Here is a 25,812-nt window from a genome sequence, read left to right on the forward strand (position 1 = left end):
GGTGGATCCTGATCACCTGTATTTGGTTAAATCTTAACTGAGTTGCTTCTTGGTTAACTGTCTGCCATCCGTAAGGTAGGCAAAGACTTGGTCTGCCTTGTGTACTATTTTATTCCAAGTTCTTGGCACATGCTAGGTATTCCATAGTTGGTTAAACTGAATCGTATTCTTTTTTAATCCCACTTTGTTTCTGATTCTTTCCAACTAAAGGCAAGCTGTAAAGAATATACTTAAGCCAGGATTAGAATGCATAGGGAGAAGAGGGAAATTAAATTGGATTTAGAAAATTACTTTTTGGCATTAGATGTTCTGAGTTTGGCAGATGATTCTCCTCCTGAGTAATTAAGAGCTAGCCTGTGACCCACGGGGCCACTTGCAGAAAGAAATCTCCTGTGGCTTTTCCTCAAGACTGCCCAATGCCTTGGCACAAGGCACATTTTCCCGGTCCACCTGGTGGAGATTCCTGTGCCATGAAGTTAGGTCTGGAAATATCAGAGAAAGGGAGTTTTTTCAAACCTATGTCAAAAGATTTCCTAGTGAGTAACCTTATTGAAAATGTATCATTCTCCTAAGTTAGGAGTTTGGGGTTAACGTATACACAGTACTGTATACAAAATAGATAATCAACTAGGACCTACTTATAGCACAGGGAATCTACTCATGGGAAAAGAATCTGAAAAGAATGGATATGTATATATATCTATGCAATGGATATTCACTTTGCTGTACACCTGAACCTAACAGCACATTGTGAATCAACTATCCTTTGATATGAAATAAAAATTAGATTTAAAAAAAATGACACTACCTCCCCAAACCCATAACACCAGTTTTATCATGAGAAAAACATCAGAAAAATCCCAGTTGAGGCAATTCTACAAAACACCTGACCGACACTCTGCAAAACTATTGAGGTCATCACAAACAAGGGAAGTCTGAGAAGCTCTCACAGCCAAGAGGTGCCTTTGGGGACATAGCAATAAGATGTAGTGAGGCTCCGTGGATCCCAGGTAGTGTCTGTGAAGATTTGGGTTGGATCCCTGGCCTTGCCCAGTGGGTCAAGGATCTAGCATCGCCATGAGCTGCGATGTAGGGTCTTTGGTGCTGCTTGGATCCCAAGTTGCCGTGGCTGTGGCGTAGGTCTGCGGCTGCAGCTCCAATTCGACCCTTAGCCCAGGAACTTCCATATGCTGCAAGTGTGGTCCTAAAAACAAAAAAGAAAAAAAAAAAAAGTAAGATGGGATTCTGGACTGGAAACAGGACATTAGATAAAAACAGAGGGGAAAAAAAAAAAGAAACCTGAATAAAATACAGACTTTTTTTTTTTTTTTTTTTTAAGTGTATCATGTTGACATCCCCTGGTCATTTTCATTGAGCCTGTCTTACGTGTGCTACTTGCCATGTAGACTTCAATGTCTGTCTCGTTTGTTGGCTCTGTTTCTTTTTCCAGCTCTGTTGATGAAGATGTACGCCAAGGCCCAGACTTTCATCCTCTGTTAGTCTTCTCTTTCTTCTTGGGAGGTGAGTCCTCTTTTCAACCCTTCAGCTCTTGTTCTGTGTAAAATCCACATCAGAGTCCTTCAGGGAACCCTAGGTTGTGACTGTCCATGCCTGCTAGGAATTTTCACTACAGCATCTGATTTTACCAGACTAAAGAGGCCCCTGCAAGCTTCATCTTTTTTTTTCTTTTTTTTTTTTTTCTACTGAAATGTTCGCATATGGCAGAGGTAGAGGTGCTCGCATCCCTGCAGGTACTGCTGATGCCTTGAGTCTTCCTGCAGCTTCTCTGTCTTCCCTCCTCTCCCAGCCCCCTGTAGTCATAACCCCAGTTCCTCCTCTTTTACTCCAGTTCCTCCTCTTTTCACAACCAGGCACCAGCACTGGACGCTCTTCCACCCTGAAGTCCCATGGTTCTTGTGCCATTAAGCCTTTGCCACATGCTTCTTTGTTTAATTTACCTTTTTAAAAATATTTTTATTAAAGCTTTTTTATTATAGTTGATTTACAATGTCCTATCAATTTCTGCTATACAGTAAAGTGACCCAGTTATATATACATGCTTTCTGTCACATTATCCTTCATGTTCCATCACAAGTGATTAGAAATAGTTCCCTGTGCTATACAGCAGGATCTCATTGCTTATCTATTCCAGATGCTATAGTTTGCATCTACTAACCCCAAACTCCCAGTCCATCCTACTCCCTCCCCTTCTCCCTGGGCAACCACAAGTCTGTTCTCCATGTCCATGAGTTTGTTTCTTTTCTATAGATAGGTTCGCTTATATTTGGAATCATATATTAGATTCCAGATATGTGATATCATATGGTATTTGTCTTTCTACTTCTGACTTACTTCACTTCATTTGAGAGTCTCTAGTTCCACCCATGTTACTACAAATGGTGTTATTTTGTTCTTTTTATGGCTGAGTAGTATTCCATTGTGCATATGTCCCACCTCATCTTAATCTATTCATCTGTTGATGGACATTTAGGTTGTTTCCATGTCTTGGCTATTGTGAATAGTGCTGCAGTGAACATAGGGGTGTATGTATCTTTTTCAGTTTAAGTTTTGTTGGGATATATGCCCGTGAGTGGTATGTACCCTTTTTTTTTAATGTCTTATGTTTCCAGTTAATCAGCTTCTTTTTTTATTTTTTTTTATTTTAATGATTTTTATTTTTCTGCTATAGTTGGTTTATAACGTTCTGTCAGTTTTCTACTGTACAGTAAAGTGACCCAGTCACACACACACACACATATATATAAACACATTCTTTTTCTCATATTATCCTCCATCATGTTCAATCACAAGTGAGTAGATGCTGTTCCTTGTGCTGTACAGCAGGATCTCATTGCTTATCCACTCCAAATGCAATAGTTTGCATCTATTAACCCCAGACTCCCAGTCCATCCGCCCCCCCATAGCAACCACAAGTCTGTTCTCCAAGTCCATACGTTTCTTTTCTGTGGAAAGGTTCATTTGTGGCATATATTAGATTCCAGATATGTGATATCATATGGTATTTGTCTTTCTACTTCTGACTTACTTCACTTCATATGAGACTCTCTAGTTCCATCCATGTTGCTGCAAATGGCATTATTTTGTTCTTTTTTATGGCTGAGTAGTATTCCATTGTGCATATGTACCACATCTTCTTAATCCATTCATCTGTCGATGGACATTTAGGTTGTTTCTATGTCTTGGTTGTTGTGAATAGTGCTGCAGTGAACATAGGGGTGCATGTATCTTTTTTAGTGAAAGCTTTGTCAAGATATATGCCCAGGAGTAGAATTGCTGGATCATATGTACCTTTTTTTTTATCTTGTGTTTCCAGTTAATCAGAGGTGAGGGATTGTTTCTCTTCCTGTCTTTAGCAGTTAACACAGAGCTAAGTAGCTGTTCTGTAGACTCGCTGATGGTGGTGACAGTGAACCAGAGGATTCCTCCTGGTCAGCTGTGTAGAGTCTCTATCTCTGTGACAACAGGCCCTTAACTAGAAATTATGAAGTACAAGGGACGAGACAGAGGGATGGATGAGCACAGGAAAGCAGTATTATGACTCCTTAATGAATGGAGGCATCTCTAAAATTTGGAAAGTTAGTGCTTTTTGGCTCTTGGGAAGAATGATTGTCTTTTTTTGGTACAGTTCTTCATTATTTAAAAAATTCTTTTATGCTCATGATTCAGTGTTATCCTTCAGCAACCTTGGGAAAAGCATAAGTAGTGCCATTTTAGAGAAGAGAAAGCAGAAGCTTGGAAGTGTGGTTTGATCAAGGCCACAGAGCCCAAAGTTGTCAGGACCATGGGCCCAGCTGCAATCTTCTGATTCCAGGTAAAACCAGTTCATAAATGCACTTTAAAATTTTCTCCTAAAGATATTCTCAATCTAGTGAGAAATAGATGAGTAAACAAATGAACTCTTGCTCCCAGTTTTGAATTAAGTCAGGGTGAATAAGGACACAACCCAAAAGCCATGGGAGCGTGAAGGTGGGAGTGATTAATTCAGTCTTTGTACTAAAGAACAGCAGCTGCTCTGGGAAGCTTCCTGTCTGTGAGTGGCTATGAGGTATGTCTGAAGGCAGGTGTGGGTGTATGTAGACAGTAGAATGGCCAGGAGGAGAAAGACAATGCCATTTCCAGTGTGTTCTTTGGTGGAGGGTGACGTGGAGTGGCGATGGCTAGCGGGTGGATGATGGCCACCTTTGGGGGGAGGGGTATGACATTTTCGGCAGGATGGAAAGGTCCATAAACCCACTTGCCAGGCTTAATAGAGTTAATGGAACTTAATTGAGTTCATGTAGCTCTCGATGCAGCCCGGCATTTTTTGTGGGCGTCTGTGGTTTTGATGACATTGCAGGTTGAATGTGAGAAGATGGAGTTTGTCTCTTTGCAAAAACCAGGACTCTGAAAAGACAGCGTGATGCAATCAGCCTACCAGGGTTGCTTGGATGGCCTCAGTGTATTTCCCTAACCTTCGTTTTTCAAAATCCCAAAATGTTTTCTCCCCACTGCATCCCTCAATTTTTCAGCCCTTGTGCACCTTCTTTAGTTTTTAATTTAACTAGATGCTTATTCCAGAGGCGACCTCATGGCAGTTGCCTGTGGATTTTTGAATAAATTTATTCCACATGTTTCTAATTCATTTGCACTTAACTCATCAAAAATGCCCACCCGCATTTTTTTAATGAGGTAGTTAATGGCTGAGATGTTTTGTCAGCCTTTAGTTGGCCTCTTAAAACATTTTCTCTCTTCTTAAATCATACATAAGGGGGCATCTTTTCCATTAACTCTTGCTGGGTTAGAAACTTCGTGTCACAAAGTTAAAAGGCCACTCAGAGCCTCATTGTATTTCCTTTCCTCCCTTTCTTGCCATTCTTACAGATTATCTGCATAGACAAGCAAATACTGAACTTTCAGGTCTGGTTACCAGTTACCGTCAGCTCAGCCTTTCCTTAGTCCACATTCAGCATAAGACAAGGCAAGTTAATTTTAACCACCCCATCTCTGTCTTCCCTGAAGTTTTTAGAATTTGACTTTGGTACCATCCCATGTCACACCAACTTCATCCTTCTTTGCCTACAACTAACCTTGGGAAGGGCTGTGGATTTTTTTTTTTTTTTATAACAAGTCTGTAAAAACCACAGTAATTGTCCCTGGAGTCTTGATGATTTCAGGGGGATGTCTGGCCAGGTGAACCATCCCACTCATTTCCTTTAGCCCTCTTATTGCTGTCAGTCGTCGTTGTATGTAGCTGTCAGGGCATTTAAAGGCTACCATCTGGCAAAGAGAAGCTGGCAGGTTCTAAGTGTTGCTGAATCTTGCTTCCTATACGGATGCACAGAGGATAAGAAAATAAACATGTGTTGTTCCCAAGCAGGTCTGCTTTCTTGATAAGAAGATCCATCTACTTGAATCTGGCTCATTCACAGAGCATCCAGTGAAAAGAGGAAAGGAAAAAGAACTAACAGTAATTAAATGCCCACCAGGCACTTCACATATGTTAATGCATTTAATCTTTACAATAATCTATAAGGGAGAACTAGTATTAGCCCTACTTTCTAGAAAGGGAAATTGAAACCAAGAAAGTTTTGATAACCTGCTCAAGGTCACTCCACGAACCAGTGAGGTCCTGTTCTTTCCACTGCCCCAAATTACCAGCTGATGGGAATAATTCAGTGTGGGTGGTTTTATGATTTTTCCTAGGAAACTCAGCCATAGCTTACCAGTTATTCCACTATGAGTCTCTGTTCAGGTTAACTGAATGCATCTGTCTCTGTGTCTGTGTGTGTGTTACTGGTGTCCCTCTGAAGCTTTCTGTGTGTATATAGGTCACACATTCCCGGGATGTAAATCAGTCAAGCAGGCAGCTTAGAGATTCTTATCCATTCAGAACTTTGACCCTTGCTTGTGTCAACCGGAAGTGTCTTGTCAATTGCAAGTGTCAAACGCATGGAGAGCCAGTTTGGGATCTGGGTTGTGGGAGGGATGGAAGAGGCACCCACGGAAGGTGTGTGGGAGAGAGCTCTGTTCTTTGGCGCTTCTGCGCTGGGGTTCGAGTCCAGCTGTGGCTTGGGGGGATTGGCTTCCGCAGGGAAGGAGGAATGAGGTGGGGGTATGTGCCTGGAATCAGCCACCCTGGACTGTGCCTGGGCTTGGCCCAAGTGTGTCCCCGTGCAGAAGCTACACTCAGTTTGCAGAATCAGCGTGCCAGAAAGTTCTCCCAGATGTCTCACGTTTCCCCAGGCTCCCTGTGCATCAGTGGGATCAGGTTTTCTAATCCAAAACCAGACTAATCCAAATCCAGAATGGCCACACGTTTGGCAGACAACTGTTTCTAGGTGTACGATGCATCCAATTATATGGTAGCCATCCTCCAGCCAAACCGTGGTTTCAACCCAACCCATGGGGATGGGTTGGAAGAAAACAACTATTAGAAAAATGCGTTCACTGCGGTCATGTTTACACTCCTCTTGTCAACTACACATGTGTTTGTTTAAACAATGTCTTTGGTTTATTACAGTCATTACTCCCTCTCAGTAGCAGATAATGTGCTTGAAACGGTCCAGAGGAGCAGGGCAGCTGCTTGCATCAACATTTTAACGTAGTGATAAGTCTTAGGGAAAGAGAAAGTCATAGTCCATACACCATGCCATATGTTTTCTGCCTTCTTGGTAACCAAAGTACCCTCCCTAATGTGTATGGTATAATTTTTCGCCGAAGTTATAATTTCCTCCCATTTGTAAAACCTAAATTTGATTTTTAGCCAAAATATAAATAGATGGCTAGACTATCACACCGCGCCTTTGTGAGAATATGAAACGGGGAGTAGGCAAGTGCTTTGTGAAACGAGAGCTCTGGGCCAGTGCTGTTTTGGTGGAAATCAGGTCATAAGTTAAAACAAGGAAAGACAGCCAGCAGCTGACTGGCGTATGTTTGGCCTCTTTTCTGCTCCATTGGTTTGCCTCTCAGGAGATGTGGTGCTTTGCTGCACACACTTTACCCACCCTGTGTCCCTCCTGGTCCAGCCAGGCTTGCTCCTTCTAGCCTTAGGGACACACATCAAAAACAACACAGTGCCTCACTGCAATTATATTTGTTTACAATGATGGTCCTCTTGACCCTCCCCCGAAACACACAACATTTATCAGCATCACAGTGGCCCTGATGTCTGATGTCTCCAACATCAGATGGTGTTCTCAAATTTTTTCACTAAGTTTGCATCAGAACATTGAGTCAAGTTTCTTGAGACTATAGGCTTTGGTGATTAGGATGTTGCCTTAAAGCACTGTCATTCTTCAGGGTTTTTTTTTGTTTGTTTGTTTCTTGTCTTTTCTAGGGCCACACTTGTGGCATATGGAGGTTCTCAGGCTAGGGGTCAAATCAGAGCTACAACTGCCAGCCTACACCAAAGTCATAGCAACGCCAGATCCGAGCCATGTCTGTGACCCACACCACAGATCACGGCAACACCGGATCCTTAACCCGCTGAGCAAGGCCAGGGATTGAACCCGCAACCTTGTGGTTCCTAGTCAGATAGGTTAACCACTAAGCCACAACGAGAACTCCCTCTTTTGTTTTTTAATGAAGGTGTTTTCATTAGGTTTAAGCTTTTTTTTTGTCTTTTTGCCATTTCCTGGGCTGCTTCCGCAGCATATGGAAGTTCCCAGGCTAGGGGTCTAATCGGAGCTGTAGCCACCGGCCTACGCCAGAGCCACAGCAACATGGGATCTGAGCTGTATCTGCAGCCCACACCGCAGCTCACAGCAACACTGGATCCTTAACCCACTGAGCAAGGCCAGAGATCGAAACCGCCACCTCATGGTTCCTAGTCAGATTTGTTAACCACTGAGCCACAATGGGAACTCCATCTAGAAGCCATTTTTAAAGAACAGAAATTGCTTTCAAGCTACCGGAGAATAGGATCATCCAAAGAATCAGCTTTCCTAGCATAATCTATAAGGTCAAGGTTGGTCCAGTAAATGTTTAGCGGGATTTGCTTTTTTGGAGACTAACAAGTTGATTCTAAAATTCAGCCGGAAAAATGAATTAATGACAATAGCAAAGAACATTTTGTAGAAAGGATACAAAGGGAAAATTTGTTCTACCAGATAATAATAATAAAAAAGAATCCCTTAAAATCCACAGTAATAAATGTAGAATGGTCCTGTCATAGGATCATATATTAATTCAGGAGAACAGAGTCCAGAAACAGACACATGTACATAATGTAACCAAGCTATTTCTAGGGCCCCATATGGCCCAGTGTATCTATAGAATTATACTCAAAGACACAGAAATCTGATTATAGAAGACTTGAGCAGGAAGAGCTTCAGTGTTTCTGGAAGCAGTATATTCATAGCTTTTACCCAGTACTCCCCCTAAAAGGTTTTTCAGAAATCCTCTCTAAGCAGCCTTCACTCTCCCCAAAGCTACAGATTCATGGCAGACTCAAAAAAATCGGCCCCTCTCTCTGATCCACCTGGTTTCCTAACTCTTCCTGACCCCTCCTCCTCCCAACCTCACCCCCCCACCGCCCCCCGTTAACAGCAGCACAATTGTGCTTCGTGTTTGTGAACCACTCTTGGGAAGGGTGATTCTTGGCCCAATTTGGCTGATTTTCTAGAAAATAGGAATTTCTCAGGCTTCTGGTGACTAAAATTCCCTAACAGACTCCCCCAAATTCTTCTTCTTCTTCTTTTTTTTTGCTTTTTAGGGCTGCACCCCTGGATGTTCCCAGGCTAGGGGTCAAATTGGAGCTGCAGCTATCCCAGCCTACACCACAGCCACAGCAATGCTGGATGCTTAACCCACTGAGTGAGGCCAAGGATCAAACCCTCATCCTCATGGTTACTAGTCAGGTTTGTTTCCACAATGGGAACTCCCTCCCAGAATTCTGATAAACAAAAATTCCCAACTTCATTTCTTTGGGAACTTACTGTATCTTGAAGCTGGCATTTTAAGTCACAGACTAGTCAACAAAGGGTTTGGGGATTGAGGAGGATCCTTTTAGAAAAAAAAAAAGACATTTATATTGAATGAGAAAAACACTTTGTAACTCTGTTTCAGTAGATTAGCATACATTTTACCAGATTGGGAATATATGCATGTTTGTATATACATAGGAACAATTATGGAAGTTTACGCCTGGAAATTGGGGTTGAAAACTGTGAAGGGAGACTTCTACTTTATATATTTCTGAATTGTTATAAATTTCTTTTATAATAAAATGTGTCACATTAGTAGTATAATATAAACAAAACAGCAGTTAAGATACTTACTGACTTTTTAAAAGTTTATTTTTAATTTATATTCAATAAGAATTCACTCTTTTAGTGTATGGTTATGAGTTTTGACAGATGCATGAAACTCTATAACCACTACCACAATCAAGACACAAAATAGTTTCATCATGTTACCACCCCCACCATTCCCTTATGTTATCTCTTTGTAGTCAAATTCTTCAACAACCCTTAACCTCTGGCAACCGCTGATCTGTTTTTCATCTCTAGTTCTGCCTTACCCAGAATGTCATACAAATGGAATTATATAGCCTTTTAGTCATTTAGGGAAATGCATGTGTGATTCATGCATGTATCAAGTTTGTTCCTTTTTTTTTTTATACTTCTGAATATGTATGTATGTACCACACTTTATTTACCCATCCACAGTTGGGTGATATTTAGATTGATTCCACGTTTTGGTAATTACAGTCAGCCCTCTGTAATCCCAGGTTCTGCATCCATGGTTTATCCACTATTTATATAGTATTTGTACTGTATTTGGTATTACAAGTAATCTAGAGATCCTTTAAAGTATACAAGAGGATGTATATGGGTTATATGCAAATACTATGCATTTTATATAAGGGACTTGAGCATCCTTGGATTTCGGTATTGAGGGGGTGGTCCTGGAATGAATGCTCTGAAGATACCGAGGACAACTGTACTGATAATGTCATTGTAAACATTTGCATACAAGTTTTTGTGTTTTCACCTGGATTAATACCTAGGAGGGAGAATGATGGGTTATATGATACCTGTATATTTAACTTCATAAGAAACTGACGTTCCTGTTGTGGCTCAGTGGAAACGAATCTGACTAGCATCCATGAGGATACAGGTTTGATCCCTGGCCTTGCTCAACTTAAGGATCTGGCATTGCCAAAGTGTAGGTCACTAATGTGGCTCGGATCTGGTGTTGCTGTGGTTGTGGTGTAGGCTGGCAGCTATAGCCCTGATTCGACCCCTAGCCTAGGAACCTCCATAGGCCATGGGGCTGCCCTAAAAAGACAAAAAAAAAAAAAAAAAAAAATTAAAAGACAAAAGAAACTGCCCAACTGCTTTTCAAAGAGGCTGTGGCCTTCTGCATTCCCATGTGAGACCATGTATGAGTGTTCCAATTGCTTTGCCTCCTCATCAGCACATGCTATTGTCAGCTTATAAAATTTTTAGCCCATTTGGACACATGTGTAGTGGTATCTCAGTGTAGTTGTAAACTGCATTTCCCTGATGACCAATCATGGAGCATCTTCTCATGTGACATCTCTTTTGGGGAAATGTCTGGTCAGAACTTTTTGCTCGTTTACTTCTGGGGTTATTTTTAAGTTGTTGAAAGTTGAGAGTTCCCTATGTATTCTGGACACAAATCACTTGTCAGGTGTAAGATGTGCAGATACTTCCAGTCTGTAGCTTATCTTTTCATTTTCTTCACAGTATCATTTGCAGAGCACATTTCTCTGCTTCCACAGTCACCCCAATCATTAGTCCTCCACGCCGTAGCAGTGGGAATTGGAGACAGATATCAGATCATGTCCTTTCCCAGCTCACATCTCATCCATGTTTTTTTTTTTTTTTTTGTCTTTTGTCTTTTTGTTGTTGTTGTTGTTGCTATTTCTTGGGCTGCTCCCGCGGCATATGGAGGTTCCCAGGCTAGGGGTTGAATCTGAGCTGTAGCCACCGGCCTACGCCAGAGCCACAGCAACTCAGGATCCGAGCCACGTCTGCAACCTACACCACAGCTCACGGCAACGCCGGATCGTTAACTCACTGAGCAAGGGCAGGGACCGAACCCACAACCTCATGGTTCCTAGTCGGATTCGTTAACCAATGCGCCACGACGGGAACTCCCATCCATGGTTTTTATCTGAAATAAAAATAAAATCCAAATTGTATGCTCTGGCTTTCGAGACCCTGTATGATCCAACCGCAGCAGATTGCTCTGAAGTTTTATTTCCTGTGACTCTGCCCACCCTTGTTTCATCTGCCTTTATGCTAATCCGTTGTTACCAGCCAGAACCTTGGACTGGTTAATCAACAGAAATTGATAAGAGGCCAGATGAGAAATTCAGGCAAGGCTTTAATGAGACCCATGCTGCAGCAGGGGAGCAAAAACAAGTAACAGGTTTCCTTGCTTGCTCCTTGAGGGGAAGTGAGCAGGTCCCTTCAATGGGATGGGGCGGCGGGGGGGGGGGGGGGGGGGGGGGGGCGGTGCATGAGTTGGGCTGGAAGGTAGCTTGGGTGGTCCGCCCACCCCCTTGGTGGTGCTGTGTGAAGGCATCCTGCATAGTAGGCTCCTCTTGCTCTCAACAGCTCAGACTGGCAGTTGGGTTTTTGGTCTTTTTGTATCTCCTTCTGCTGCTTGTGTGCAGTTATTTTTAGTCCCTTATAGTTTCTTTGTATTCTGTTAACTGGAGGAGACTTTTGTCCAGGTGCAAGCAAGCACTGCAGCAAAGGACCCCAGATCCCAGGTCCCTGACTGTCTGACTTTGAACACAGCCTCTCCCCACTTTGGGGCTTTGCATGAGCTGGTTCTCTGCCCCCGGGGTGTTCTTCTCTGCATTTCCCAAGGCTTTCTTCCTCACTTACCTGCAGAAATGTCACCTTTCCCATAGAGGCCTTCCCTTGACCCACCTATCTAAAATACCTGCCCTCTTCCTTACCTGCCCCACCTTCATAATCTGCTATGCTTTCCTTCATAGAATTTATCACTACCTGGCATTATATGGGGATTTATTTGTTTGCTGTCTACCTCCCCAACTGAAAGATAAGCTGCGTGAAGGTGAGGCTTTAAATGACTCAACTGCTGTATCCTCAGCTTCTAGGACAGGGTACAGCCCCATAGTAGATGCTTCGCAAACATTTATGGCGGGATTTGAATACCGGATTAGAGGAATTTGTGTAGATTCAGGAGTTCCTGTTGTGGCTCAGCAGTAACAAACCCAACTAGTATCCCTGAGGATGTGGGTTTGATCCCTGGCCTCACCTAGTGGGTCTGGGATCTGGCATGGCCGTGGGCTGTGGTGTAGGGTGCAGACGCAGATCAGATCCCACGTTGCTGTAGACCAGCAGCTACAGCTCTGATTAGACCCCTAGCCGGGGCACCTCCATATGCTGTTGGTGTGGTCCTAAAAAGACAAAAACCAGAACCAAAAAACATGCAGATTCCTTTTCACCCTATTTCACTCCCTCGCCTTCTCCAGAGGGAATCACTGTTAATACTTTGATGACTAACTCAGTGGACTTACTTTAAAAACACATTTATTGGAGTTCCCATCGTGGCCCAGCAGTAACAAACCCGACTAGTATCTGTGAGGACTCAGGTTTGATCCTCGGCCTCGCTCAGTGGGTTAAGAATCTGGCGTTGCTGTGAGCGTGGTGTAGCTCCCTAGCCTGGAAACTTCCTGTGCTGTGGGCGTGGCCCCATCAGTTTATACAGATATTTTAGATATTTTTAATAGCTATATTATAATCCATACTATGGATGTTTCATAATTTCTTTAACCATTTTCCTGTTGATAGATAGATGGATTGTTTCCCCTTTTGCACCATTATAAAAAAGGCTGCCCTGACTATGCTGGTATATAAAGCTCTGTGCACATAGGCAAATAAGACTCAAATTGTGGAATTTCCTGGTCAGTAATTTGATAGCTACTACTTAGTCTTTCTAAAAGGTTATACTCTTTTGGAGTTCCCTGGTGGTTCAGCGAGTCCCTTGACTGTTGCTGCTGTGGCTCAGGTTCGATCCCTGGCCCTGGAATGTCTGTATGCCATGAGTACAGCCTAAATAAATAAATAAATAAATAAGATTATACTGTTTCATACACTCACCAGCAATAGGTGAATATGTGAGTGTCCATTTCCCCATATCCTTGCCAACATAGATATTACTACACCCTTAAAATATTTTCCAATAGGCAAAAAAAAAAAAAAAAAGATTTAACTCTATTACAAAAGAGGAAGCTGAAACTCTGGTGATTAAAAGCCTTGTTATTTCAGGTCAGGTAACTGGCTACTTCTTATATTGATAAGCTTCTAGGTTTCTAGATTATAAGTTAGCCTGCTTAATAAAGAAAGTTCCTTTTGAAAGAAAAGGCAGTCCATTGACAGAGGAGTGGATCCAGAAGATGGGTACATATACACAATGGTATATTACTCAGCCATTAAAAAGAACGAAATACCAGCATTTTTTGCAACATGGATGGACCTAGAAACTATCATGCTAAGTGAAGTCAGCCACACAATGAGACACCAACATGAAATCCTTTCACTGACATGTGGAACCTGAAAAAAGGACAGACAGAACTTCTTTGCATAACAGATGCTGACTCACAGACATTGAAAGACTTATGGTCTCCGGAGGAGACAGTTTGGGGGGTGGGGGGATGTGCTTGGGCTGTGGGATGGAAATCCTGTGAAATCAGATTGTTATGATCCTTATACAACTACAGATGTGATAAGTTCATTTGAGTAATAAAAAAAATGGAAAAAAAAGAAAGAAAAGGCAGAATTAAGGGAGTAGAGTGCTTTGAGATGAGAAACGTCTTATACTCGTATAAGAAACTTTGAGATGCTTTTGTTATTAAAAAAAAGTCATAATGTATACAGATGCAAAACCACTGTCCCAGGAGTCCTAATTTTCTCATTATAAACTATCATTCCCAGGCTCTTTTTTTCTTCTTCTTCATTAAAAGAATCCATACCAAGAAACCTCAAGTGTTAGGGTTGGCTGGAGAGTTAATGGCAGTTGTAGCCCTGGGTGATTTATTGTTTTAACAACTTTGTGGTTTCTGCTGGGCCTTACTAGAAGTGTAGTCACGGAACAAGAGAAGTCATCTGGTTTCATAACTAAGACTGACGTCCAAAACAGGAGCGTGGAAATGAAAGAGAAGAGAAATGCTAACCCAGAGGAGAAAGAGAACAGGCGGAGGTGCCTCTGTGATGGCTCGGTTTTAACCCGGAAGCACTGTGAGGGTCGTTGGGCTCTGATGCTTAAGGTGCTTTTGCAGTGAGTTGTCAGCGCTGGGCTGTGTCCCAGAGGGAAGCCCTGAAATCTTCTCTGTTTTCGTCAGCTATCCAGATGGGCTTGGGATAAAAGGTGTTTTTGTATATTAGGTATATTTTGTACATTGGTATATTAGGGTTCGAAAAATGCTTCAAAATCATCTACTTCTACTCACATATGGATAACAAAACGTTGGCCCAGAGGGATAAGATGATGTACGTAGGTAAGGGTCGTGACATTTTTAAACCCAGTACTATGGAACAATGAAAGGCAAGAGCTTTTTCACTTGAACTTTAAAGATATAACCGGTTCCTTGACTAGGATCCATGAGGATGTGGGTTCGATCCCTGGCCTTGCTTAGTGGGTTAAGGATCTGGCATTGCCATGAGCTGTGGTATAGGTCGCAGACGTGGCTCTGATCCCATGTGGCTGTAGCTGTGGTGTAGGCCAGCAGCTGTAGCTCCAATTTGACTCCTAGCCTGGGAACTTCCATATGCTGCAGGTGCAGCCCCTAAAAAGCAAAAAAAAAAAAAAAAAAAAAAAAAAAAAAAAAAAACCCCAAAACCCTCAAAACGACATAACCAGAGTTTCCATCATGGTGCAGTGGTTAATGAACCCGACTAGGAACCATGAGGTTTCGAGTTTGATCCCTAGCCTTGCTCAGTGGGTTAAGGATCCGGCATTGCCGTGAGCTGTGGTGTAGGTCACAGATGTGGCATGGATCCTGCATTGCTGTGGCTCTGGTGTAGGCCGGTGGCTAAAGCTCCGATTAGACCCCTAGCCTGGGAACCTTCATATGCCTCGGGTGCGGCCCTAGAAAAGACAAAAACAAAAACAAAAAAACAGCATAACTGATTCCTGGACAGAAAAGTCCTCTTGCCTAGAAATTCCTAAAGCAGAAGAGGCACAGAACTAGCGTGGGTGCCATCACACCCCACCCCTGCAGGGCGGTGGCAGACGTTCATCAGCCTCAGCTGCTCACTTTCCTCAGCTGGGCTCTGACCCAGCCTGAGAATTCTTCTTCGCCCAGTGCCGGAGGCAGCTAGTGTAATGGCTCTGAGTTTTCCTGTGAATTAAAATCATTTCGGCCCCCTCTTCTAAATGATGTTTCCATGTGATTCACCGTGAGGTAAAAGCTCTGGACTTCAAGCCAGAAGAACCTGGTTTGACCCCTGAATCTGCCTGTTCCAAGCTCTGTGGCAAGATCCAGTCCCTTAGCCTTTCTGGAACTGTTTTCTTGTCTCTGAAATGAGGAAGTTGAATTAAATAATCTTTAAGCATCCTTCCAGCTCTGAAAAATGTTATGGTTCTTTTTTTTTGTATGTGTGTCTTTTTTTAGGGCCACATCCATGGCATGTGGATGTTCTCAGACTAGGGTCAAATCAGAGCTGCAGGTGCTGGCCTACGCCACAGCCACAGCCACGCTAGATCCGAGCCACATCAGCAACCTACACTGCAGCTTTCAGCAATGCTGAATCCTTAACCCTGAGCAGGGCCAGGGATTGAACCTGCATCCATGAGGATATCAGTCAGGTTCTTAACCGGCTAAATCACAATGGGAACACTGAAAAATGTTATGATTCAAAGTCTATATGTTTCTCAGAAAGAATTTATATTTACAACCATGTATTTTTATAAAGACTGGAGGTGGTTCTCCAGTACTTTATATATTACGAATCTATTTTGGATTCCTTAAGAATGTGCTTCTAGCTTGATCTGACTACTTCTTTCCATCTGCTCAGTGTCATTGACCCATATCTCTGAAACCAGAATTTAAGGGTTCAGAAGGGAGGGCTGGAGAAAGATGCCCTTAAAAACCAGAGGAAGTGCGGGGACCCTCTTTTTGGCCTTGGGGAACTTGAATGTTCTCATACACCAGGCATGGGTCCTGCCAGCCATGAGAGGTCAAGGAGGTCGAGTTACCTCTTTCCCTTCCTCCTTCTGTACCTCCTGGAGCCCAGGAGGCCCTGCCCATCCACCAGTCTCAGCACGGGATCCACTGAAGGCCTCCGGCCTCCGTCCACCCCACTCCTTCTTTGTCTTCCAGGCCCTGCTTCCCTTCGGGCCTACCCTCTCCTCTCGGTGATCACTCGACAGCCCGCAGTCATCTCCCACTTGGTCCCTGCCGCCCCGGGAGTCGCCCAGTCTCTGTCCCGCCACCCAGCCACTGAGGCCGCCTGCACCGAAGCCCCAGGTGAGAACCACGGCAGCAGCGAGTCGGAGACGGAGCAGCCCGCGCCCCGGCAGAAGAAGCCCCGCCGGAGCCGCACCATCTTCACTGAGCTGCAGCTCATGGGCCTGGAGAAGAAGTTCCAGAAGCAGAAGTACTTGTCTACCCCCGACAGGTGAGGACCTGGGGAGGGGACTGTCTGCAGGTAGAGCCCTTGAGAAAGGAGATGAGGCTCCTTTTGCTGTCGGTGTGGGACGCTACGAGGACTGTTCTAGGGGTTTAGAGATGCAGGACACTCTGGCAGGAAGCGCGCCTTCACGAAGCTCATGTGATTCAGCCTTGGTTTAACAGAAGCCAGACCACACGCCTTCGTGACACTCAGCCCCAGGAGCCTGCCTGCTGCTGAGTCTTTACTCCTTACCATCACTCCGTATTTGAACTTAAGGACTCCAGTAAAACAGGCAAGGTCAAGTTCAGCCAGTGGTTGCCCAGCCTCTCAACTGGGAAACAGGTTTAGTGTTTAAAGCCACTTACACTTAGAATCCCATGCAGGGGGGCTAGACCTGGAATTGGGACCCATGATCCTCCCAGGCTTCTCCCCCGCCTCCAACCCCCAACCTGCTTGGTGGGCTTGCCTGGCTCCTACTTGGAAGGGCTGGATTGAGGGGGCTGCAGAGCTGTCAGATGTCCTTGTGGATTTGAACGGAATCAAGTCAGGACCATTTGGCTGACACCAAGGAGGACCAGGAGGAGGGCCCTTCTTTAAAACCTTTTGAGATCCCAGTGAGGGCCACTGTGACCCCTGCTTTTACTCAGACACCTCAGCACCTCCTCCTTGTCTTTAATCTAGCATCTTAACTGCAAAATATGCAAGCATGTGTGTCTTACCTTGTTCCTTCAAACTCACCCTGGAATGGCTGAGCTAATGTGTCATCCTATTTATTGGGAGGCTTTTCCAGGTAGCTCTTCTCTTCTCTTGCTCTCTGCCTTGTCCATATGAGGGTTTGACCCTACTCTTATTCAAGAGAAGGGAAGAAAGCTCAAACGCATCCCTTAAACTTTGGATTAGCTGGTTGACAAAAATTTAAGTGAGAGGAATATGCAAACCATTGACGAAAAGGGAATTTATTTACCAGTTCAGTTAGTTGAGTACCCATTAGCCGTGTGGCAGGGATTATAGGTCCACAAAGTAGCAGACAAGAGTAGAGGAGGTCACGGGCAAGGATGCGACTGCGGTAACTACATCACAGTGTAGGGGGGCCCGGGTGCTGGCATGGTCCTTCGGGCGGTAGCAGCACTGAGGTATTGCTGAGTGTGTTGGACTGAGCTAAGGAAACCTTCTTGGAGGAGGCAATATTTAAAGAAAGCTGAGTTCAAAACTCAGGAGGGAGAGGGCACTCCATGGAGGGATTGACACAAAAAAGACACAGACATGCTCACTGGGCCCTGCAGGTGGTCAGGTATCTCTGGCTTCAGGTATGGGGAGGGGGGTGGAGGGAGATGATGCTGCAGAGGTGGGAAGGACCCTGTGCATCTGGCCACAGAACATGGACTTTGTCATTTAGGTCGCCCATCAGTAGCCATGAAGGGCTGGAAGTGATGTGGCCAGGTTTCCTTTTTTTTTTTTTTTTTGCTTTTTAGGGCCGCACCCGAAGCATACAGAGGTTGCCAGGCTAGAGGTCAAATCAATAGGAGCTGCAGCTGCCGGCCTATGGCACAGCAACGCAGGATCCAAGCTGCATCTGCGAGCTGTACCACAGCTCGTGCCAATGCCAGATCCTTAACCCACTGAGTGAGGCCAGGGATTGAACCTGCATCCTCACGGATGTTAGTGATTCACTCCTGCTGAGCCACAATGGGAACTCGCGATTTACATTTTAGAATCCTTACCTCGGGTACCGTGAATGACTAGTGAGAGAGGGAAGAGATGGAGTAGGGAAAGTAGGTAGGAGAGGGTCCAGGGAGGGTCCCTGAAGCCCTCAGTGAACGTGGTGACAGTGGGACAGAGAGGAGAGAATAGACTGGAGAACACTTTTGAGGATGGAGCAGACAGAATTGACATCGGTATGAGGAAGAGAGAGGGGAGTTGAGAATTCTGTGGTTCCTGGATGGGCCACCAGGTAAGAAAGGGACAGCCATTAACCGAGGCTGGAAGGCTGAGGACAGAGTGGGTTTGGCAGAGAAAGTGCCTTCTGTTTTGGACATGGGCAGTTTGGGTCACCTTCAGGCAGGTGGTGAAGATAGGTCTGGGAATTGGGGATTAATCGATGGGGTCTCTAGGTATCAGATGGCTATTCTGACGCCCCCCAGCAGGTTAACAGAGAGCCCTGTGTCGTTAGCATCCGGGTGGGGTAGACACCCCGATTTATGAAGCCGCATACTCGTGTAACATTTTGGGCTTATTTTAGGAGCCAGAGAATGTTCTTACAAAAATGGTAGTTCCAATGTTAGCTTCCGGATACCTGCCCAGGCACCTCTCAGGTGACCTACACGGGCTTGATTCACTTGCCTGGGGAGGAGGACCATCCGGCTGGCATGGAAGCTGCCGCCTTCGCCACCCTCCCAGCTGTTCCGCACCTCTGTACGTGACCGGGGCCATGAGCCTCTCTCCTCCCACAGCCTCCGCCCTCTTCCTCTTTGTTTGTTTCCCCTGTCTCCTAGGTGACCCCACTTAAGCGCGTGTGCAGGGAGGTGAGAATTTGTAACGGTGGCAGGTAATGAGAGAAAGCTGATGACAGGGAAGCGTGTTTCTGTAGCCAGAGTGAGTCAGGGGCGCGTTTTTCCCAAGTGAGCTCACCCCGTTTGCTAACACGCGGTGGCAGAGTTGTGAACTGAACCTTCCATTGACTAATGCACCTGATGGCCTCAGGTGAACCAGCGGGGAGGGCACAGGGGGAGCCGGGGGATACCTGTCTCCAGGGAGGCCTGGGAGACCAGAAGTCTGTGGGATGGGCCCCTGGGCTCTTGGTTCTTAATGACTAGCAGCCTGGGGAGCAGGGCTTCGTTAGTGGGGAGAGTAAGTGCTGTTGGCACTGGGAATTTATTAGCTTCAGTCTGTTAATCACTTTCAATAAAACCGCCAGCTTTCAGGAGCCCTTTTCCTGAGACAGCCAGATACGTGCGAATGCAGATTTAAGCCAGGTTCTCAAGATCCTTGAAGGAAAGTGGTTTTTATTATTGGAGGTTAAAATTCGGCCCACTGGTCAAAGCAAGGGGGCTGGGCAGCTGCACCCAGAGCCAAGAGTTAAGCACCGGGAACCTTCACTCTTGTACCCACTGGTCTTCCTGATGGTGAGATATCGTTCACTACTCCCCAGTTGTGGAACATTGCAGCTGAGCGTCGCCATGGCCTAGGCTGGGGGCTCTGCAGGCTTCTATGAGATGCTGATGGACCTTATGTTCCCAGTTGTGATCCTCGGAAATCCGGGGGCTGCCCAGAGTGATGGTGACTGCTCAAGCTGTGTCCAGGGTGCTTATCCCAAGCTGCTGCATGGCAAGTCTCTGGCTGCTCCAGGAGCCAGGGGTGGGAGTGAGAGGTGGTCCTTCCTGATGGTGCTTGGGTGGACTTGGGGTTCTGTCAACACAGCTCAAGGCTTATACAACAGTCTCTGGGACTGAGGTGGGCAGCCTGGCTCCTTTTCTCTTTCCCAATTCATTTGCTCCACTTGGGTTGCATCCCTGAGTTCCCTCCACGAAAGCCTGGGCAAGTGCTACCCTTCGACAGATCCAGCTTGTACCAAAATACAGTGAGTGGAGCGAGCCCCTGAACAGGAGGACTTGAGTAGACCTGAACCCTGCTTCCATCTCTTACTCTTGGACCCCCTGCCAGGGCTCAGCACAGTTTTTCTGTGCAGGGCCAAGGTGTAGATATCTTAGGCTCTGTGGGCTATGTGGTCTCTGTCACAGCTACTCAGCTCTGAGGCTGTGGCATGAAAGCAGCCACAGACAGTATGTAAATGAATGAGCATGTCTGTGTTCCAGTAAAACTTTATTTATAAAAACAGGGTGTGGCCAGACTTGGCAGTGGTTGCTGGGAGATTCTAATCTCTCTGAGCCTCAGCGCTCTCATCTACTTTACCCCACAAAGAAATAGATGCAAAAGGAGTAAAGGAGATAGCATGTGTCTGGGGGGTTAGGGCCCAGCCAGGGACATCAGGAAACAGCTATGGTGTAGTCAGAATTATTTCTAAATACTTCACACTTCCCGGGAATGGCTTTGACATTCAGGACTTTTCAGGAGGCTCCAGGGAAATGCAGAACCATGCTTAACAGGGGACTGGGAAGCAGGAGGGGCTACGTGTTTCTTCTGGGATCTGGCATTATAACAATTGAGGGCAGCAACGGTGGATGAGTCAGTCCGTCGAAAGGTATTTTTGTGAAAGGTATTTTTGAGCCCTTGTTCTGGATTTGGAATGCGATAAGCACTTTCGTGATTATAGAAGAAGCTCCAGGGAAATGCAGAACCATGCTTAACAGGGGACTGGGAAGCAGGAGGGGCTACGTGTTTCTTCTGGGATCTGGCATTATAACAATTGAGGGCAGCAACGGTGGATGAGTCAGTCCGTCGAAAGGTATTTTTGTGAAAGGTATTTTTGAGCCCTTGTTCTGGATTTGGAATGCGATAGGCACTTTCGTGATTATAGAAGAAGCAGAGGACATCCTCCGCTCTTGCAGTTGAATTAGGGAGGCAGAAATAACTCATGTGAGTTACACACCCAGAGACTGCTGGGAACTTGCAGCCACCTGGGCCATGGTGGACCCGTGTAGAGGAGGCAGCCCGGGGGATGGGGTTGGGTGGGAGGCTCATCTACAGGGAGGGAGGAGCTTGAGCTGGATCTGAGTGATGAGTGGGAGTCTGGTAAGGGAAATAATGGCTTGACCTTTCCTTCTCAGTCTGGATTTGGGGTCAGAGTCTTCCTGTTGTACAGGATCAGAGTAGAGTTCGTCGGGTCAGGAAAGAGGACTTTGCAGTGAAGGCTCAGAAATCCTTTTTGTGTTCAAAGTGGACAGTCCTTGGGCCTGGACATCTCTTCCTTAGCTTCCCAGAGTTTCCTCCATAGGATCTGTGAAAGGAAAGCAAAGCTCTTTGGGGAGGAATTGGTTGAATGGGGAGGTCCCCGTGTTGGGAGCAGGGCCTGGACTAATTAACAGGACCCCACCTCTACTGCTCTTTCCCTTCCTCCTCATCCTTCTTCTGTCTCTCGTGCCTTCCAGGTTGGACTTGGCCCAGTCTCTGGGACTCACTCAACTGCAGGTGAAGACTTGGTATCAGAACCGCAGGATGAAATGGAAGAAAATGGTAAGAAAGAGAGTAAGACTTACCATGGGCCCATCATCACAGGAAATACTCATAGTACGGGGCTAGGGTGGTAGGAAGGCAGGAAGGACCATTTGATGGTTTGAACCCCGGAGATTGGAAGGCCTTGTAAGATGCTGGCGACAGGGGCGGCTGTTGGAACCAAAGGCGAAGCCATTCCTCCTGGCCTGATCAGGAGGATGTCCTGACCAGAAAGAAGAAAGATATTCTTTTTCAGAGTTTCATTAGAAATAAAAGAAAAAGCTCCCAAGCTTCTCAGTTGCTGATTTAACCCCACTTGCTAGCCTTTGCAAAGAACTTCCTTCCCCCTCCCACGAACAGCTAAGAATAGAAGTCAGTTCTCTGTTTATAGGACATATAGGGCACATCTGTTCTTGTAGTTGTGGGTCCTCTAGTGCAGGGATTCTCGAACTTTAGGGGCATCAGAGGAGCCTGGGTGGCAGGTAAGAATGCAGAACTCGAGGCCCTTCCCAGAATTCTGACTCTCTGTCATGGGGCAGGGCGTGTTGAATAGCACCCAGATTCCTCTGATGCAGGTGGTATTGTGACTCTGCTTTCCCTGATGCTCTTCTAGTGCCTGGCTGATGAGTCATTCCATATTTGGTTTTTATTTTATTTTATTTTTTAATGTTTTGCTTTTTAGGGCCGAACCTGCAGCACACAGAGGTTCCCAGGCTAGGGACTGAATCAGAGCTGCAGCTGCTGGCCTATACCACAGCTGCAGCCATGCAGAATCCAGACTGAGTCTGTGACTTACACCACAGCTCACAGCAACACCAGATCCTTAACCCACTGAGCAAGGCCAGGGATCAAACCCACGACCTCATGGTTCCTAGTCGGATTCATTTCCACTGAGCCACGATGGAAACTCCCATATTTGTTTTTTTGTTTGTTTGTTTGTTTGTTTGTTTTGTTTTTGGTCTTTTTGCCGTTTCTTAAGCTGCTCCTGTGGCATATGGAGGTTCCCGGGCTAGGGGTCCATTCGGAGCCGTAGCCGCTGGCCTATGCCAAAGCCACAGCAACACGGGATCCGAGCCATGTCTGCAACCTACACCACAGCCCACGGCAACGCTGGATCCTTAACCCACTGAGCAAGGCCAGGGATCGAACCCGCAACCTCATGGTTCCTAGTCGGATTTGTTAACCACTGAGCCACGATGGGAACTCCCCCATGTTTGGTTTTTAAATGAACTTATTAGAATAAAATGTTTTTTACTTTTCAGGAAAAAAAAATAGGTAGTAGGTACTAGGTTTTGTGACATTTTCTCCATTCTGTGTTTGTTTGTGTTCAATACTTTTTTTCTGAAAACTTGAGTTCTTGCTCTTGCCTGCTAACAATGCAAAGAATAAATAAGTAAATTGCAAATGAATATTAATGGAGAAATGAGAAGAAAGCCACGGAGGCGTCATTCATTATATCCCCACGGGGGAAAAAAAAAATCCTGAGCAAATTGCCAATTTTTCTCTCCAAGATGGAAGGATTTTTAGGTGGAGATGGCCTGGCCTGTGAGTGCTCCCCCAGTGAGGCCGAGATGCCAGGTACAGGTACAGACACACGGACGGTGCATGCATTAGCAGGTACCATTCAGTGTCTCTGATGAACCATGCCTCGTCCTAGGCACTCTAGGAAGTCAGGGAGCAAAATATAACCCTGTCTTCACGGAATTCATGATCGAGCTGAAGCATCATAGTCCAGGAAGCAGCTGGGGAGCACATTATAATGAAGCACTGTTGTCTCTTTATAGATTTAGAGCCTATAAGAGTTGAGAGGAGAGGTACTGGGGGAAGTTGAAGGATACATAAGATTCAATTAAGTACGTCGTCACCCCCAAACTTCCAGAATGCTAAGACACCCGTAAAACCCTTCCGGGGGACTGATCTCTAAGGGAACCAAGATTTGGGAGCTAGAAACACTGCGCCCTGTTCCCAGGCATGCCCCTCCCTGGTGGTTTTGGGCAAGTCTCTTCACTGCTTTCTGTGCAAGCTGCACCACCCACCCTCGTCCTCGTCCATCATCGGCGTCAAAAACCATGTCTCCCGAGTGGCAGAGGCATTGTTTCACTTGCTTATCAGCGATCTCTCATGAGTCAGATGATGAAGAACTGACAGCTGCCAGCTGCGCCAGCTCCGCCCAGTGCCTGTGGGGCACCGCGTGTGCCTCTGCCTCTGACATCACCTGTTTTCCACCCACCCTGTGCTCCTGGCACAGCTGTGGCTGGGTATTGGTGGCTATCGATGGCGTACAAAAACCAAATGGAAGTAACGTCACAGATTTGACCTCGAGAGCATGCCACAGGCCTGCCGGATTCAGGCCCCTTTGGGAAGCCAGCATCCTCTTCATTTCATCCAGTGAACTGACCTTCTCCAGACGTCACTCCTTCCATTAAAAACTAAAACTCAAAAGAAGGTACTCAGTCAAGTGGGGGGAGGCAGACCTGTAAACCAGTAACTATACAGAACAATCAGGGTGACGGTGAAAAGGTTTACAAGACTCAGAGTCAGTGTAGAGAAGGGAGGGCTTCCTGGAAGAGGTGTGGATGAACAGATACCAGGTGAAGGTGGGAGGGGTGTCGCAGGCAGAGGGAAAGGACAGAAGTACATGGGGCCCAGAAAGGCCCTCGGAAGACTGGAGCGGGTCACGTGCAACTCCCCCAGAACAGCCAGGCATTGTTGGGATCCCCATTGCTTCATAGTTTTCCCTGGTAAACTCTTCCAAGGCTATCTCTTCAGGGACTAGGGAGGAGAAGAAAAAGATAATTGGGTAATAAAGATGTCTCAAGGCTAGTAACCTCAGTAGAACTGGAAAAAGATTAGCACTTGCTTCTCAGAGTCATTCTCGAGGCTGCCAAAGACAGCCCTAGCAAAACCAAGATAGCATCTCTTGACTAGTTTTTACCCGTCCGCATTTGAAACCTAGAGCGGGCTGGTAAATGTGACCTTGCTCACTTGATGGCACACCCACCCTCCACTGTACTTCTGCTTGGCTTAGGTTTAAGGGTCCGCAGACAGGGCTTCACAGCGCACCAGATGTACCTCATCATTTGTGGTCCTTTCCAGCTCCAAAGTGTATGGTTCTGTTCCACGAGGGGTCCAGATGGGCAGCCCCTTCCTCCCCAAGAGTCTCCAGCTAGTCAGCAGTTCCTGAAGCAGTTCAGTTGTTACCTGTGTGATTGTGGGCAGGTGACTTAAACTTGGTGGGCCCATTTCCTGGTCAGTAATGCCTGGTGTACCGGTCATAGGGATGTGGATGTGCTGAGCTCCCAGGAGGACTCAGGACAGCGCCTGCCCCATAGGGTACCACCAAGAAATGTTAGCTGCTGGTCATCTTATTATTATTATGTTAAAATTATCTACCTGTCCACAGAATTCACTACTCTAGAAAATCTTAACTTTTGGAGGCCAGGAGATATGGAGGTTATCCCGCAAATGAATTCTCTGGGTTCCCGGGACGCTGGTTAAGACAGTCCTGGGCCTTCGTGTGTCCTTCTTGTCCCACCGCCAGCCTTCCCCAGTCAAGTGCCTTAGCATCTGGGCTCGAGTGGAGTGGAGCCTCCATCTTCAGGTGGAAAAATCTACTCACCGGTGTGCTGGGGAGAAATTCATGCTAGAGAGTGCGGACTTCTCAGCTCTGTGGAAAAATCCCCGTTCCATGGCTCTCACTGTTCCATAGAGCTGCCGATGAAGAGGGAAAAAAGGAGGCAAAATAGCACTGAGTTAATGAGCCCAGGGCCTGGGATCTGCGGGGTGATTGAGTAGATGCAGAGAAATACTGGAGTCAGAAATAACAGGCCCATGTTACGTATCCCTCCCACTTAGTACACAGATAAAATACTGGTGAGAGTGTTAGATTCACATGGTTGGGGTTGTGTGTTCGGATCTCAGCATGCTCTCTCCCGAGATGACAAACCACGTTGGCCAGCTCAGCTTCCTGCCTGGACAATGAGGAAGGGAGAGGTTCTTCTCTGAGCTGATGTCCGCCGTTTGATGCCTCAGCCCATCCTGACACCGTCAGCAGGAGGGCCCTGGAGTTTCTAGTTTTAGAGTC

At 45.9% G+C, this 25,812-nt stretch overlaps 1 protein-coding gene across 1 annotated transcript in view; it reads left to right on the forward strand.

The window, feature by feature from the left end:
* BARX2 (BARX homeobox 2) overlaps nucleotides 1–25,812 on the forward strand; it is a 79,033-nt gene that overhangs the window by 48,979 nt on the left and 4,242 nt on the right. The window contains exons 2-3 of the mRNA XM_047752527.1: nucleotides 16,328–16,625; nucleotides 21,665–21,749. Coding sequence (XP_047608483.1) covers nucleotides 16,328–16,625; nucleotides 21,665–21,749 — 383 coding nt within the window. The remainder of the gene's footprint in view (nucleotides 1–16,327; nucleotides 16,626–21,664; nucleotides 21,750–25,812) is intronic.

Source organism: Phacochoerus africanus, chromosome 11, assembly GCF_016906955.1.
Source record: "Phacochoerus africanus isolate WHEZ1 chromosome 11, ROS_Pafr_v1, whole genome shotgun sequence".
In the NCBI taxonomy this organism is placed as follows: domain Eukaryota; kingdom Metazoa; phylum Chordata; class Mammalia; order Artiodactyla; family Suidae; genus Phacochoerus; species Phacochoerus africanus.